This window comes from Rhinoraja longicauda, unplaced genomic scaffold, assembly GCF_053455715.1.
Source record: "Rhinoraja longicauda isolate Sanriku21f unplaced genomic scaffold, sRhiLon1.1 Scf001977, whole genome shotgun sequence".
NCBI classification, from domain to species: Eukaryota; Metazoa; Chordata; class Chondrichthyes; order Rajiformes; family Arhynchobatidae; genus Rhinoraja; species Rhinoraja longicauda.
The window spans coordinates 1-17,305 of record NW_027603191.1 but is presented as its reverse complement, the minus strand read 5'-3'; the positions used below and the strand labels follow the sequence as shown (position 1 = coordinate 17,305).

The window sequence follows — 17,305 nt, the reverse complement described above, 5'->3', positions numbered from 1 at the left end:
CGGTCCCCTGCTATTTCCGGCAGATTGTTTATGTCTTCCTCAGAGAAGACAGAACCAAAGTAGTTGTTCAATTGGTCTGCCATCTCCTTGTTCCCTATGATCAATTCACCTGTTTCCGACTGCAAGGGACCTACATTTGTCTTAACTAGTCTTTTTCTCTTCACATATCTATAAACCAGTTGCAGCCCCAACACCGAGCCAATGTTAACTCCTGCTGTAACTTGCACCATGTATCCAGGCTACTGTTTGGGGGCCTGTAGATAACTCACACTAGTGTCTACTTACCTTTACAACTCCTCAACTCTACCCACATTGTGTGTGTGTGTGTGTGTGTGTGTGTGTGTGTGTGTGTGTGTGTGTGTGTGTGTGTGTGTGTGTGTGTGTGTGTGTGTGTGTGTGTGTGTGTGTGTGTGTTGCAGGTACGTGGGTCAGCCTGACTCAGAGAGTGTGGTCTGTGCATCGCCCACAGTGTGGCAGGACTGGCCCATCGTTAACCTCACCCTCGGGCAACTCTGCCCCGTCACCACCACCCAGACCACGGCCGCGGCGGGCGGCACCAGTGGGAGTCCCAGCAGCCCCAGCGCCGGGCCACTGACCGCCCGCCCACCCTGGGCCGTGTGCGAGCCGTTGGCGGGCCGGGCGGGGAAGGTGGGCCTGAACTGCAGCCACCGGTCCCTCCAGTCCGTCCCCCCCTCCCTCCCGGACGACACCGAGATCCTTCTCTTGTCCTCCAACTCCATCAGCACCGTCTCCCTCGACTCGTTCGGGAGCCTCGGCAAGCTGCGCCACCTCGACCTCTCCCGCAACGGGCTGGGGCGCCTGGAGGGCGGGCGGCCGCTGTTCCCCGTGGAGGAGCTGGACCTCTCCTACAACGCCCTGACTGCCGTGCCCGACCTGGGGCGCGCGCTGCCCGGCCTCAGGAAGCTGATCCTGGACGGCAACCGGATCGGCCGCCTCCAGCAGGGGGCGCTGGAGGGCTTGGACAACCTGAGCGAGCTCAGCATCCGGGGCAACGCCCTCGCTCGCCTCCACCCCCGAATCTTCCACCCGCTCCACAACCTGCTCCACCTCAACCTGGCCTCCAACCTCATCCGCCAACTCCCCAGCGGCTCCCTGGATGGCACCGAGGACCTGGTGACTCTGGACGTGTCCAACAACAGCCTGGCGGCCATCCCTCCCAACCTCTTTGACAACAACCTGTCCCTTCTCTACGTCTACCTGTACGACAACCCGTGGCATTGTGACTGTGCCTCGGCCAGCTATCTCAAAGCCTGGATGGACGACAACCATGGGAGTGTGTACAGGTACGTGGGGGGTGGGGAGGGGGGGGTGGGGGGGAGGGGGTGGGGGTGGGGAGGGGGGGGGGTGGGGGGGAGGGGGTGGGGGTGGGGAGGGGGAGGGTGGGGGGGAGGGGGTGGGGGTGGGGAGGGGGGGGGTGGGGGGGAGGGGGTGGGGGTGGGGAGGGGGAGGGTGGGGGGGAGGGGGTGGGGGTGGGGTGTGGGGGGGGACCTCCGACATTGTCCCCACCCCCAACGGACATCCCACCACCGCGCCACATCTTCCCGTCTCCAGAACCAGGGGGTCCCAGTTTAAGAATAAGGGGTCGCCCATTTAGGACTGAGATGAGGGAAAGACTATTTTACCCAGAGAGTTACATAGAAACATAGAAACATAGACAATCGGTGCAGGAGGAGGCCATTCGGCCCTTCGAGCCTGTACGCACCGCCATTCATTGTGATCACGGCTGATCGTCCACAATCAGTAACCCGTGCCTGCCTTCTCCCCATACCCCTTGATTCCACTAGCCCCTAGAGCTCTATCTAACTCTCTCTTAAATCCATCCAGTGATTTGGCCTCCACTGCCCTCTGTGGCAGAGAATTCCACAATTTCACAACTCTCTGGGAGAAACAGTTCCTTCCCACCTCAGTTTTAAATGGCCTCCCCTTTATTCTTAGACAGTGTGCGTGTGGCCCCTGGTTCTGGACTCCCCCCAACATTGGGAACATTTTTCCTGCATCTAGCTTGTCCAGTCCTTTTATAATTTTATACGTCTCTATAAGATCCCCTCTCATCCTTCTAAACTCCAGTCAATACAAGCCCGGTCTTTCCAATCTTTCCTCATATGACAGTCCCGCCATCCCAGGGATCAATCTCGTGAACCTACGCTGCACTGCCTCAATAGCAAGGATATCCTTCCTCAAATGAGGAGACCAAAACTACACACAATACTCCAGATGCGGTCTCACCAGGGCCCTGTACAACTGCAGAAGGACCTCTTTACTCCTGTACTCAAACCCTCTCGTTATGAAGGCCAACATTCCATTGGCTTTCTTCATTGCCTGCTGTACCTGCACGCCAACTTTCAGTGACTGGTGTACAAGGACACCCAGGTCTTGATGCACTTCCCCCTTACATAATCTGACACCATTGAGATAATAATCTGCCTCCTTATTCTTGCCGCCAAAGTGGATAACCTCACATTTATCGACATTATACTGCATCTGCCACGCATCTGCCCACTCACTCAACCTGCCCAGGTCACCCTGCAACCTCCTAACATCCTCTTCGCAGTTCACACTGCCACCCAGCTTTGTGTCACCCGCAAACGTGCTAGCGTTACTTCTAATTCCATCGTCCAAATCATTAATATATATTGTAAACAGTTGCTGCCCCAACACCGAGCCTTGCGGTACCCCACTAGCCACTGCCTGCCATTATGAAAAGGACCCGTTTACTCCTACTCTTTGCTTCCTGTCTGCCAACCAATTCTCTCTCCATGTCAACAACCTACCCCCAATACCCTGTGCTCTAATTTTGCTCACCAACCTCCCGTGTGGGACCTTACCAAAGGCTTTCTGAAAGTCTAGATACACTACATCCACTGGCTCCCCTTCACCCATTTTACTTGTCATATCCTCAAAAAATTCCCGAAGATTAGTCAAGCAGGATTTCCCCTTCGTAAATCCATGCTGACTTGGACCAATCCTTTTACTGCTATCCAAATGCGCCGTTATTACATCTTTAATAACTGACTCCAGCATTTTCCCCACCACCGATGTCAGGCTAACTGGTCTATAATTCCCCGTTTTCTCTCTCCCTCCCTTTTTGAAAAGTGGGATAACATTAGCTACCCTCCAGTCCTCAGGAACTGCTCCAGAATCTAAAGAGTTTTGAAAAATTATCACTAATGCATCCACTATTTCTGAGGCTACTTCCTTAAGCACTCTGGGATGCAGCCTATCTGGCCCTGGGGATTTATCGGCCTTTAATCCATTTAATTTACCTAACCCCACTTCCCGACTAACCTGGATTACCCTCAGTTCCTCCATCTCGTTAGATCCCCGGTCCCCTGCTATTTCCGGCAGATTGTTTATGTCTTCCTTAGTGAAGACAGAACCAAAGTAGTTGTTCAATTGGTCTGCCATCTCCTTGTTCCCTCTGATCAATTCACCTGTTTCCGACTGCAAGGGACCTACATTTGTCTTAACTAGTCTTTTTCTCTTCACATATCTATAAACCAGTTGCAGCCCCAACACCGAGCCAATGTTAACTCCTGCTGTAACTTGCACCCTGTATCCAGGCGACTGTTTGGGGGCCTGTAGATAACTCACACTAGTGTCTACTTACCTTTACAACTCCTCAACTCTACCCACATTGTGTGTGTGTGTGTGTGTGTGTGTGTGTGTGTGTGTGTGTGTGTGTGTGTGTGTGTGTGTGTGTGTGTGTGTGTGTGTGTGTGTGTGTGTGTGTGTGTGTGTGTGTGTGTGTGTGTGTGTGTGTGTGTGTGTGTGTGTGTGTGTGTGTGTGTGTGTGTGTGTGTGTGTGTGTGTGTGTGTGTGTGTGTGTGTGTGTGTGTGTGTGTGTGTGTGTGTGTGTGTGTGTGTGTGTGTGTGTGTGTGTGTGTGTGTGTGTGTGTGTGTGTGTGTGTGTGTGTGTGTGTGTGTGTGTGTTGCAGGTACGTGGGTCAGCCTGACTCAGAGAGTGTGGTCTGTGCATCGCCCACAGTGTGGCAGGACTGGCCCATCGTTAACCTCAACCTCGGGCAGCTCTGCCCCGTCACCACCACCCAGACCACGGCCGCGGCGGGCGGCACCAGTGGGAGTCCCAGCAGCCCCAGCGCCGGGCCACTGACCGCCCGCCCACCCTGGGCCGTGTGCGAGCCGTTGGCGGGCCGGGCGGGGAAGGTGGGCCTGAACTGCAGCCACCGGTCCCTCCAGTCCGTCCCCCCCTCCCTCCCGGACGACACCGAGATCCTCCTCTTGTCCTCCAACTCCATCAGCACTGTCTCCCTCGACTCGTTCGGGAGCCTCGGCAAGCTGCGCCACCTCGACCTCTCCCGCAACGGGCTGGGGCGCCTGGAGGGCGGGAGGCCGCTGTTCCCCGTGGAGGAGCTGGACCTCTCCTACAACGCCCTGACCGCCGTGCCCGACCTGGGGCGCTCGCTGCCCGGCCTCAGGAAGCTGATCCTGGACGGCAACCGGATCGGCCGCCTCCAGCAGGGGGCGCTGGACGGCTTGGACAACCTGAGCGAGCTCAGCATCCGGGGCAACGCCCTCGCTCGCCTCCACCCCCGCATCTTCCACCCGCTCCACAACCTGCGCCGCCTCAACCTGGCCTCCAACCTCATCCGCCAACTCCCCAGCGAGGCCGCAGACGACCTGGGCCACCTGGAGGAGCTGGACCTCTCCCACAACCTCCTCCCCTCCCTCCCGCCCTCCCTCCTCCAGAACGCCACCCCTGCCCGCCTCGCCCTCTACGGCAACCCCTGGAACTGCGACGGGCGCCACCGCCACCTGGCCCGGTGGATCCGGGCCAATCCGGGGAAGTTGCGCGGCGCCGATGGAGCCGCGGACGAGACCGCCGCTGTCTGCAGCGCCCCCCTCAGGCTGAACGGCGTGCCCCTGGTGCGCCTCCCTCTGGTGAGTGACCTGAATGTCAACAGCCTAACGAAGCCACAGTTGCAAAGTCAGCCCACTCTTACCTTCAGAATATATCAAGGGTTAGAAACATAGAAGCACAGACAACAGGTGCAGGAGGAGGCCATTCGGCCCTTCGAGCCTGTACGCACCGCCACTCGTTGTGATCACGGCTGATCGTCCACAATCAGTAACCCGTACCTGCCTTCTCCCCATATCCCTTGATTCCACTAGCCCCTAGGGCGGCACGGTGGCGCAGCGGTAGAGTTGCCGCCTTACAGCGAATGCAGCGCCGGTGACTCAGGTTCGATCCCGACTACGGGCGCCGTCTGTACGGAGTTTGTACGTTCTCCCCGTGACCTGCGTGGGTTTTCTCCGAGATCTTCGGTTTCCTCCCACACTCCAAAGACGTGCAGGTTTGTAGGTTAATTGGCTTGGCAAATGTAAACATTGTCCCTAGTGGGTGTGGGATAGTGTTAGTGTGCGGGGATCGCTGGGCGGCACGGACCCGGTGGGCCGAAGGGCCTGTTTCTGCGCTATATCTCTAAATCTAAAAAAAATCTCTCTTAAATCCATCCAGTGATTTGGCCTCCACTGCTCTCTGTGGCAGAGAATTCCACAAATTCACTACTGTCTGGGTGGAAAAAGTTCCTTCTCACCTCAGTTTTAAATGGCCTCCCCTTTATTCTTAGACTGTGTGTGTGTGGCCCCTGGTTCTGGACTCCCCCAACATTGGGAACATTTTTCCTGCATCTAGCTTGTCCAGTCCTTTTATAATTTTGTAGGTCTCTATAAGATCCCCTCTCATGCTTCTAAACTGTGGTCTCCAAATTTGAGGAAGGATATTCTTGCTATTGAGGGCGTGCAGCGTAGGTTCACTAGGTTAATTCCCGGAATGGCGGGACTGTCGTATGTTGAAAGACTGGAGCGACTGGGCTTGTATACACTGGAATTTAGAAGGATGAGAGGGGATCTTATCGAAACGTATAAGATTATTAAGGGGTTGGACACGTTAGAGGCAGGAAACACGTTCCCAATGTTGGGGGAGTCCAGAACCAGGGGCCACACACAGTTTAAGAATAAGGGGTCGGCCATTTAGAACGGAGATGAGGAAAAACTTTTTCAGTCAGAGAGTTGTGAATCTGTGGAATTCTCTGCCTCAGAAGGCAGTGGAGTCCAATTCTCTGAATGCATTCAAGAGAGAGCTAGATAGAGCTCTTAAGGATAGCGGAGTCAGGGGGTATGGGGGAGAAGGCAGAAACGGGGTACTGATTGAGAATGATCAGCCATGATCACATTGAATGGCGGTGCGTACAGGCTCGAAGGGCCGAATGGCCTCCTCCTGCACCAATTGTCTATTGTCTAGGATCGCGGCAACTCTCAGTTCTTTACAATCGAGGCTGAAGACTTTTCTGTTTGACGCTGCCCTTTATTAAATCAAATAGTTATTCATTTCTTACACTGCACCTGTAACGTTTATTATTGTGTTTCATACCTGTCTTATTGTATTTTAGTTTGTTTTTATTTTCTATTCTCTTTAATGTTTTTTGAGTGCTTTTAACTGCTCTTTAATGGTTTACTAGATCAAGTGGACCTTCCCCTTCCAGACCACGGCCGCGGCGGGCGGCACCAGTGGGAGTCCCAGCAGCCCCAGCGCCGGGCCACTGACCGCCCGCCCACCCTGGGCCGTGTGCGAGCCGTTGGCGGGCCGGGCGGGGAAGGTGGGCCTGAACTGCAGCCACCGGTCCCTCCAGTCCGTCCCCCCCTCCCTCCCGGACGACACCGAGATCCTCCTCTTGTCCTCCAACTCCATCAGCACCGTCTCCCTCGACTCGTTCGGGAGCCTCGGCAAGCTGCGCCACCTCGACCTCTCCCGCAACGGGCTGGGGCGCCTGGAGGGCGGGAGGCCGCTGTTCCCCGTGGAGGAGCTGGACCTCTCCTACAACGCCCTGACCGCCGTGCCCGACCTGGGGCGCTCGCTGCCCGGCCTCAGGAAGCTGATCCTGGACGGCAACCGGATCGGCCGCCTCCAGCAGGGGGCGCTGGAGGGCTTGGACAACCTGAGCGAGCTCAGCATCCGGGGCAATGCCCTCGCTCGCCTCACCCCCCGCATCTTCCACCCGCTCCACAACCTGCGCCGCCTCAACCTGGCCTCCAACCTCATCCGCCAACTCCCCAGCGAGGCCGCAGACGACCTGGGCCACCTGGAGGAGCTGGACCTCTCCCACAACCTCCTCCCCTCCCTCCCGCCCTCCCTCCTCCAGAACGCCACCCCTGCCCGCCTCGCCCTCTACGGCAACCCCTGGAACTGCGACGGGCGCCACCGCCACCTGGCCCGGTGGATCCGGGCCAATCCGGGGAAGTTGCGCGGCGCCGATGGAGCCGCGGACGAGACCGCCGCTGTCTGCAGCGCCCCCCTCAGGCTGAACGGCGTGCCCCTGGTGCGCCTCCCTCTGGTGAGTGACCTGAATGTCAACAGCCTAACGAAGCCACAGTTACAAAGTCAGCCCACTCTTACCTTCAGAATATATCAAGGGTTAGAAACATAGAAGCACAGACAACAGGTGCAGGAGGAGGCCATTCGGCCCTTCGAGCCTGTACGCACCGCCACTCGTTGTGATCACGGCTGATCGTCCACAATCAGTAACCCGTACCTGCCTTCTCCCCATACCCCTTGATTCCACTAGCCCCTAGGGCGGCACGGTGGCGCAGCGGTAGAGTTGCCGCCTTACAGCGAATGCAGCGCCGGTGACTCAGGTTCGATCCCGACTACGGGCGCCGTCTGTACGGAGTTTGTACGTTCTCCCCGTGACCTGCGTGGGTTTTCTCCGAGATCTTCGGTTTCCTCCCGCACTCCAAAGACGTGCAGGTTTGTAGGTTAATTGGCTTGGCAAATGTAAACATTGTCCCTAGTGGGTGTAGGATAGTGTTGATGTGCGGGGATCGCTGGGCGGCACGGACCCGGTGGGCCGAAGGGCCTGTTTCTGCGCTATATCTCTAAATCTAAAAAAAATCTCTCTTAAATCCATCCAGTGATTTGGCCTCCACTGCCCTCTGTGGCAGAGAATTCCACAAATTCACTACTGTCTGGGTGGAAAGGTTCCTTCTCACCTCAGTTTTAAATGGCCTCCCCTTTATTCTTAGACTGTGTGTGTGTGGCCCCTGGTTCTGGACTCCCCCAACATTGGGAACATTTTTCCTGCATCTAGCTTGTCCAGTCCTTTTATAATTTTGTAGGTCTCTATAAGATCCCCCCTCTCATGCTTCTAAACTGTGGTCTCCAAATTTGAGGAAGGATATTCTTGCTATTGATGGCGTGCAGCGTAGGTTTTACTAGGTTAATTCCCGGAATGGAGGGACTGTCGTATGTTGAAAGACTGGAGCGACTGGGCTTGTATACACTGGAATTTAGAAGGATGAGAGGGGATCTTATCGAAACGTATAAGATTATTAAGGGGTTGGACACGTTAGAGGCAGGAAACATGTTCCCGATGTTGGGGGAGTCCAGAACCAGGGCCACAGTTTAAGAATAAGGGGTCGGCCATTTAGAACGGAGATGAGGAAAAACTTTTTCAGTCAGAGAGTTGTGAATCTGTGGAATTCTCTGCCTCAGAAGGCAGTGGAGTCCAATTCTCTGAATGCATTCAAGAGAGAGCTAGATAGAGCTCTTAAGGATAGCGGAGTCAGGGGGTATGGGGGAGAAGGCAGAAACGGGGTACTGATTGAGAATGATCAGCCGTGATCACATTGAATGGCGGTGCGTACAGGCTCGAAGGGCCGAATGGCCTCCTCCTGCACCAATTGTCTATTGTCTAGGATCGCGGCAACTCTCAGTTCTTTACAATCGAGGCTGAAGACTTTTCTGTTTGACGCTGCCCTTTATTAAATCAAATAGTTATTCATTTCTTACACTGCACCTGTAACGTTTATTATTGTGTTTCATACCTGTCTTATTGTATTTTAGTTTGTTTTTATTTTCTATTCTCTTTAATGTTTTTTGAGTGCTTTTAACTGCTCTTTAATGGTTTACTAGATCAAGTGGACCTTCCCCTTCCAGACCACGGCCGCGGCGGGGCGCACCAGTGGGAGTCCCAGCAGCCCCAGCGCCGGGCCACTGACCGCCCGCCCACCCTGGGCCGTGTGCGAGCCGTTGGCGGGCCGGGCGGGGAAGGTGGGCCTGAACTGCAGCCACCGGTCCCTCCAGTCCGTCCCCCCCCTCCCTCCCGGACGACACCGAGATCCTCCTCTTGTCCTCCAACTCCATCAGCACCGTCTCCCTCGACTCGTTCGGGAGCCTCGGCAAGCTGCGCCACCTCGACCTCTCCCGCAACGGGCTGGGGCGCCTGGAGGGCGGGCGGCCGCTGTTCCCCCTGGAGGAGCTGGACCTCTCCTACAACGCCCTGACCGCCGTGCCCGACCTGGGGCGCGCGCTGCCCGGCCTCAGGAAGCTGATCCTGGACGGCAACCGGATCGGCCGCCTCCAGCAGGGGGCGCTGGAGGGCTTGGACAACCTGAGCGAGCTCAGCATCCGGGGCAACGCCCTCGCTCGCCTCCCCCCCCCGCATCTTCCACCCGCTCCACAACCTGCGCCGCCTCGACCTGGCCTCCAACCTCATCCGCCAACTCCCCAGCGAGGTCGCGGACGACCTGGGCCACCTGGAGGAGCTGGACCTCTCCCACAACCTCCTCCCCTCCCTCCCGCCCTCCCTCCTCCGTAACGCCACCCCTGCCCGCCTCGCCCTCTACGGCAACCCCTGGAACTGCGACGGGCGCCACCGCCACCTGGCCCGGTGGATCCGGGCCAATCCGGGGAAGTTGCGCGGCGCCGATGGAGCCGCGGACGAGACCGCCGCTGTCTGCAGCGCCCCCCTCAGGCTGAACGGCGTGCCCCTGGTGCGCCTCCCTCTGGTGAGTGACCTGAATGTCAACAGCCTAACGAAGCCACAGTTACAAAGTCAGCCCACTCTTACCTTCAGAATATATCAAGGGTTAGAAACATAGAAGCACAGACAACAGGTGCAGGAGGAGGCCATTCGGCCCTTCGAGCCTGTACGCACCGCCACTCGTTGTGATCACGGCTGATCGTCCACAATCAGTAACCCGTACCTGCCTTCTCCCCATATCCCTTGATTCCACTAGCCCCTAGGGCGGCACGGTGGCGCAGCGGTAGAGTTGCCGCCTTACAGCGAATGCAGCGCCGGTGACTCAGGTTCGATCCCGACTACGGGCGCCGTCTGTACGGAGTTTGTACGTTCTCCCCGTGACCTGCGTGGGTTTTTCGGTTTCCTCCCACACTCCAAAGACGTGCAGGTTTGTAGGTTAATTGGCTTGGCAAATGTAAACATTGTCCCTAGTGGGTGTAGGATAGTGTTGATGTGCGGGGATCGCTGGGCGGCACGGACCCGGTGGGCCGAAGGGCCTGTTTCTGCGCTATATCTCTAAATCTAAAAAAAATCTCTCTTAAATCCATCCAGTGATTTGGCCTCCACTGCCCTCTGTGGCAGAGAATTCCACAAATTCACAACTCTCTGGGTTGTAAAAAGTTCCTTCTCACCTCAGTTTTAAATGGCCTCCCCTTTATTCTTAGACTGTGTGTGTGTGGCCCCTGGTTCTGGACTCCCCCAACATTGCGAACATTTTTCCTGCATCTAGCTTGTCCAGTCCTTTTATAATTTTGTAGGTCTCTATAAGATCCCCTCTCATGCTTCTAAACTGTGGTCTCCAAATTTCAGGAAGGATATTCTTGCTATTGAGGGCGTGCAGCGTAGGTTCACCAGGTTAATTCCCGGAATGGCGGGACTGTCGTATGTTGAAAGACTGGAGCGACTGGGCTTGTACACACTGGAATTTAGAAGGATGAGAGGGGATCTTATCGAAACGTATAAGATTATTAAGGGGTTGGACACGTTAGAGGCAGGAAACACGTTCCCAATGTTGGGGGAGTCCAGAACCAGGGGCCACACACAGTTTAAGAATAAGGGGTAGGCCATTTAGAACGGAGATGAGGAAAAACTTTTTCAGTCAGAGAGTTGTGAATCTGTGGAATTCTCTGCCTCAGAAGGCAGTGGAGTCCAATTCTCTGAATGCATTCAAGAGAGAGCTAGATAGAGCTCTTAAGGATAGCGGAGTCAGGGGGTACGGGGAGAGGGCAGAAACGGGGTACTGATTGAGAATGATCAGCCGTGATCACATTGAATGGCGGTGCGTACAGGCTCGAAGGGCCGAATGGCCTCCTCCTGCACCAATTGTCTGTTGTCTAGGATCGCGGCAACTCTCAGTTCTTTACAATCGAGGCTGAAGACTTTTCTGTTTGACGCTGCCCTTTATTAAATCAAATAGTTATTCATTTCTTACACTGCACCTGTAACGTTTATTATTGTGTTTCATACCTGTCTTATTGTATTTTAGTTTGTTTTTATTTTCTATTCTCTTTAATGTTTTTTGAGTGCTTTTAACTGCTCTTTAATGGTTTACTAGATCAAGTGGACCTTCCCCTTCCCCCCTTCCACCTTTCCCTCCCTCCTCCCCTCCCCACTCCCTCCCCCTCTTTCCCCCCTCCTTTCCCCCTCCCTCCCTTCCTCCACTTCCCCCTCCCCTCCCTCCCTCCTCCCCCACTCCCTCCCCCCCTCCCTCCTCCCCTACTCCCTCCCCCTTCCCCTCCACCTCTCTCCCCCCTCCTTCCCCCCCTCCCTCCCCTCCTCCACCTCCCCCCTCCCTCCACCCTTCCCTCCCCCTCCCTCCATCCCTCTTCCCCTCCCCCTCTTTCCCCCCTCCTTTCCCCCTCCCTCCACCCTTCACCCCCCAACCCTCCATCCCTCCTCCCCATCCTTTCCGCCTCCCTCCCCTCTCCCTCCCTTCCTCCCCTCCCTCCCTTCTCCCCCTCCCCCCTTCCCCTCCCCCAACCCATCCCCGCCAACCCCCCTTATCCTCTCTCCTCCCTCCTCCCTCCCCCCTTCCCCTCTCCCCTCCTTCCTCCCCCACCCCCACTCCTCCCTCCTCCCCACCCCCTCTTCCTCCCCTTCCTCCCCCAACCTCTCCCCCCTCCCTCCCTCCCCCACTCCCTCCCCCTTCCCTCTTCTGCTCCACCTCTCTCTCCCCTCCTTTCCCCCTCCCTCCCTTCCTCCACCTCCCCCCTTCCACTCCCCCCTTCCACCCCTACCTCCACCACCCTCTCCCCCCTCCCTCCATCCCTCTCTCCCCCCTCCCTCCCTCCCCCTCCCCTCTTCCCCTCCCCTCCCCCCTCCCTCCACCTTCCCTCCCCCACCCTCCATCCCTCCCCACCCTCTCTCCCCCCTCCTTTCCCCCTCCCCTCCTTCCACCCCCACCCCCACCCCTCCCTCCTCCCCCTCCCTCCCCTCTCCTCCCTCCCCTCCTTTCCCTCCCCCCACTCCATCCCCCTCAACCCCACCCTCCCCCCTCCCTCACTAGGAGATAGATTTAAACATTAAAATGTGAGTAACTTTATAAACATAACACGATTCCAATGAAACTCCTCCCATTGGCACCAAAGTGATGACGCTGAGTAAGTTGGGCCCTGAGTGTTAGTCGGTCGATGTGAACCACTTTGAATTGCCTTGTTGCTGAACTGTGCCGTGTGAATAAACTTGCCTTGCCTTGCCTTGCCTTGCCTTGCAGGCCCATTGCCCGGACGACCCGCCGACATCCTTGCCACCCTCGACCACCCAGGCCTTGCCCGGCGCGGCCAAGCCTGTCGACGGCCCCTTCATGGCGTGGGCGAGGGGGTCCGGCCTTCTCCTGGCGCCGAGGGGGAGGCGAGGGGACTGCTGGCCGCTGCTACTTCTCCACGGCCTGGCCCTGTCCCTCGTGGCCCTGCCGCTCTGCGGCCTCTCCTTCTACACACTCGGCTTCTACCGTCGGCTCTGCAGGCCCCTGAAGCGTCATGGGCGGGGGGTCAGGCTGGTCCGATACAGCCTGGTGCTGCCCGACCTGCGGCAGGTCTACCCACCTCCCAGCCCAGGCCTCGGCCTAGGCCCAGGCCCCAGACCAGGCCCAGGCCCCAGACCAGGCCCAGGCCCCAGACCAGGCCCAGGCCCCGGTGCGGTGGAGCTGACCCCCCTGCTGGGCGACCGGGGGTATGCGGGCAGTCCCACACAGGGAGAGGCAGACACCTTCACCAGCTCCCAGTGAGAGGCCCACCACTGCAGGAGGCCTGGGTGGTCCACGAGCCCCCAGACCAACCCCTCCCCAGAGATGCTGCCCCACCCCCTGTTACTCCAGCACTCTTTGCCTAAACCCTCACCTGCAGTTCTTTCTATCTCCAAGTTACTCCAGCACTTTGTGTCTTTTTTTGCCTAAACCATCACCTGCAGTTCCATGTATCTGAGTTACTCCAGCACTTTGTATCTTTTTTTGTATAAACCAGCATCTGCAGTTCTTTCCATCTTAGTTACTCCAGCACTTTGTATCTTTTTTTGCATAAACCATCACCTGCAGTTCCATGTATCTGAGTTACTCCAGCACTTTGTGTCTTTTTTTTGTACTGCAGTTCCTTGATCTCTGACTTACTCCAGCACTTTGTGTCTTTTTTGCCTAAACCCACTTCTGCAGTTCTATCTCCATGTTACTCCAGCACTTTGTATCTTTTTTTGTGTAAACCAGCACCTGCAGTTCTTTGCATCTTAGTTACTCCAGCACTTTGTGTCTTTTTGTGCATAAACTATCACCTGCAATTCTTTCTATCTCCAAATTACTCCAGCAGTTTGTGTCTTTTTTGCCTAAACCCACTCCTGCAGTTCTATCTCCTTGTTACTCCAGCACTTTGTATCTTTTTTTTGTGTAAACCATCACCTGCAATTCTTTGTATCTTAGTTACTCCAGCACTTTGTGTCTTTTTTGCCTAAACCCACATCTGCAGTTCATTCTGTCTACAAGTTACTCCAGCACTTTGTGTCTTTTTTTGTATAAATCAGCATCTGCAGTTCTTTCTATCTCCAAATTACTCCTGCACTTTGTGTCTTTTTTTGTATAAACCAGCATCTGCAATTCTTTCCATTTTAGTTACTCCAGAGCTTTGTGTCTTTTTTTGCCTAGACCCCCATCTGCAGTTCTGTCTATCTCCAAGTTACTCCAGCACTTTGTGTCTTTTTTTGTATAAACCATCACCTGCAGTTCCATGTATCTGAGTTACTCCAGCACATTGTGTCTTTTTTTGCCTAGACCCCCATCTGCAGTTCTGTCTGTCTCCAAGTTACTCCAGCACTTTGTGTCTTTTTTGCCTAAACCCACTCATGCAGTTCTATCTCCATGTTACTCCAGCACTTTGTATCTTTTTTTGTATAAACCATCACCTGCAGTTCTTGGCAGATCTTAGTTACTCCAGCACTTTGTGTCTTTTTTTTATACTGCAGTTCCTTGATCTCTGAGTTACTCCAGCACTTTGTGTCTTTTTTTGTATAAACCAGCATCTGCAGTTCTTTGCATCTTAGTTACTCCAGCACTTTGTGTCTTTTTTTGTACAAGTCAGCATCTGCAGTTCCATGTATCTCCAATACTTTTGTCTCACACCTTCAGTCTCACCCTCCCCCCCTCCATTTCAGCCTCTTGCCCACCAGAGTTTGTCTTGCCACTTCTCTCTTCCACCCCCCCCCCTCCCCCAACCCCCCCCACCCCCCTCCCCCAACCCCCCCCCCCACCCCCCCAACCCCCCCCACCCCCCCCACCCCCACAATCAGTCTGAAGAAGGGTTTCAACCGAAACGCCACGTATCCTTATAAGGTCATAAGTGATAGGAGCAGAATTAGGCCATTCGGCCCATCAAGTCTACTCCGCCATTCAATCATGGCCGATCTATCTCCCCCTCCCAACCCCATTCTCCTGCCTTCTCCCCGTAACCCCTGACACCCGTAAAGAATATATATTAAACATGCATTAACAATATCAACTGACTTGGCAAAGAATCCCACAGATTCACCACCCTCTGACTGAAGAAATTCTTCCTGAACTCCTTCAATAGACAATAGACAATAGGTGCAGGAGGAGGCCATTCAGCCCTTCGAGCCAGCACCGCCATTCAATGCGATCATGGCTGATCACTCTCAATCAGTACCCCGTTCCTGCCTTCTCCCCATACCCCCTCACTCCGCTATCCTTAAGAGCTCTATCCAGCTCTCTCTTGAAAGCATCCAACGAACTGGCCTCCACTGCCTTCTGAGGCAGAGAATTCCACACCTTCACCACCCTCTGACTGAAAAAGTTCTTCCTCATCTCCGTTCTAAATGGCCGACCCCTTATTCTTAAACTGTGGCCCCTTGTTCTGGACTCCCCCAACATTGGGAACATGTTATCTGCCTCTAATGTGTCCAATCCCCTAATTATCTTCCCAAAGGAACGTCCTTTAATTCTGAGGCTGTGCCCTCTGGTCCTAGACTCTCCCACTAGTGGAAACATCCTCTCCACACCCACTCTATCCAGGGCCGCTCACTATTCTGTGAGTCTCAATGAGGTCCCCCCCCTCATCCTTCCAAACTCCAGCGAGTACAGGCCCAGTGCCCACAAACGCTCATCGTACGTTGACCCACTCCAGAGATGCCGCCTGACCTTCAGAGTTACTCCAGCACTTTGTGTCTTTTTCCCCTTCCCTCTCTCATAAACCAGTACCTGCAGTTCCCTGTTTTCACCTGGTGATGTTGTACCTACACTTGTTATATCTCGATGTGTCCGGAAAAAACACTGGTTTAAATCGAAGGCAGACATAAAAAGCTGGAGCAACTCAGCGGGTCAGGCAGCATCTCTGGAGAGAAGGAACGGGTAACGTTTCGGGACGAGACCCATACCTTCTCTCCAGAGATGCTGCCTGACCCGCTGAGTTGCTCCAGGTTTTTACAATAGACAATAGATAATAGGTGCAGGAGGAGGCCGTTCGGCCCTTCGAGACAGCACCGCCATTCAATGTGATCATGGCTGATCATTCTCAATCATTCCTGCCCTCTCCCCGTACCCCCTGACTCCGCTATCCTTAAGAGCTCTATCCAGCTCTCTCTTGAATGCATTCAGAGAATTGGCCTCCACTGCCTTCTGAGGCAGAGAATTCCACAGATTCACAACTCTCTGACTGAAAAAGTTTTTCCTCGTCTCCGTTCTAAATGGCCGACCCCTTATTCATTTAATGTGTGTGGCCCCTGGTTCTGGACTCCCCCAACATTGGGAACATGTTTCCTGCCTCTAACGTGTCCAACCCCTTAATAATCTTATACGTTTCGATAAGATCTCCTCACGTCCTTCTAAATTCCAGTGTGTACAAGCCCAGTCGCTCCAGCTTTTTGTGTCTATCTTTGCTCTAACTCTTTAATTTCCTTCAATAATCATGCTGAACACTGCCCATAATTAAACTAATGGTAATATGTACTGCTTCCGATAATTAATAAATTCAATGATATATTATTATTATTACAGTCTGCACAAATACATTCAAAATGCAAGGAAGATTTGACATAAAGGGTGGAGTGTGTTTAATTGACATCAGCCAAAACATCATGACCACTGACAGGCGAAGTGAATAACATTGGTCATCGTGTTACAATGGCACCTGTCAAGGGGTGGGATGTATTAGGCAGCAAGTGAACGGTCAGTTCTTGAAGTTGACGCGTTGGATGCAGGAGAAATGGGCAGGAGTAAAGACCTGAGCGACTTTGACAAGGGCCACATTGTCGTGGCCAGACGACTGGGTCAGAGCATCTCTGAAACGGCAAGGCTTGTGGGGTGCTCCCGGTCAGCAGTGGTGAGTACCGACCGACCGACAGTGGTCCGAGGAGGGACAAACCCACAAACCGGCGACAGGCAGGGTGTTGGGCGCCCAAGGCTCATCGATGCGCGAGGGCAACGAAGGCTACCCCGTCTGGTCCGAACCGACAGAAGGTCGACTGTGGCACAAGTCACGGGAAATGTTAATGGTGGTGACGGGAGGAATGTGTCACAATACACAGCGCATCATCGCGCCCTGCTGCGTATGGGGCTGCACACGGAGGGCCAACAGCATGTTGGGCGGGCGGCCATCTTGTTTTGGCTCATCAGGTCATAATGTTTTGGCTGATCGGTGTATCTGCCGGATTACTGATTGTGGATGATCGGCCATGATCACAATGAATGGCGGTGCTATTGACAATAGACAATAGGTGCAGGAGGAGGCCATTCGGCCCTTCGAGCCTGTACGCACCGCCATTCAATGTGATCATGGCTGATCATTCTCAATCAGTACCCCGTTCCTGCCCTCTCCCCATACCCCCTGACTCCGCTATCCTTAAGAGCTCTATCTAGCTCTCTCTTGAATGCATTCAGAGAATTGGCCTCCACTGCCTTCTGAGGCAGAGAATTCCACAGATTCACAACTCTCTGACTGAAAAAGTTTTTCCTCATCTCAGTTCTAAATGGC

At 54.8% G+C, this 17,305-nt stretch overlaps 1 protein-coding gene across 1 annotated transcript; it reads left to right on the top strand.

The window, feature by feature from the left end:
• Nucleotides 1-469: 469 nt before the first annotated feature.
• On the top strand, nucleotides 470-14,447 carry LOC144591800 (uncharacterized; the record flags this gene model as incomplete). Its single annotated transcript, XM_078395823.1, has 7 exons — nucleotides 470-626; nucleotides 744-1,304; nucleotides 4,281-4,920; nucleotides 6,501-7,453; nucleotides 9,185-9,478; nucleotides 9,549-9,825; nucleotides 12,553-14,447. Coding segments are annotated over 7 exons (3,395 nt in total), but the record flags the coding sequence as incomplete, so codon positions are not given.
• Between the last annotated feature and the right edge of the window lie 2,858 nt (nucleotides 14,448-17,305).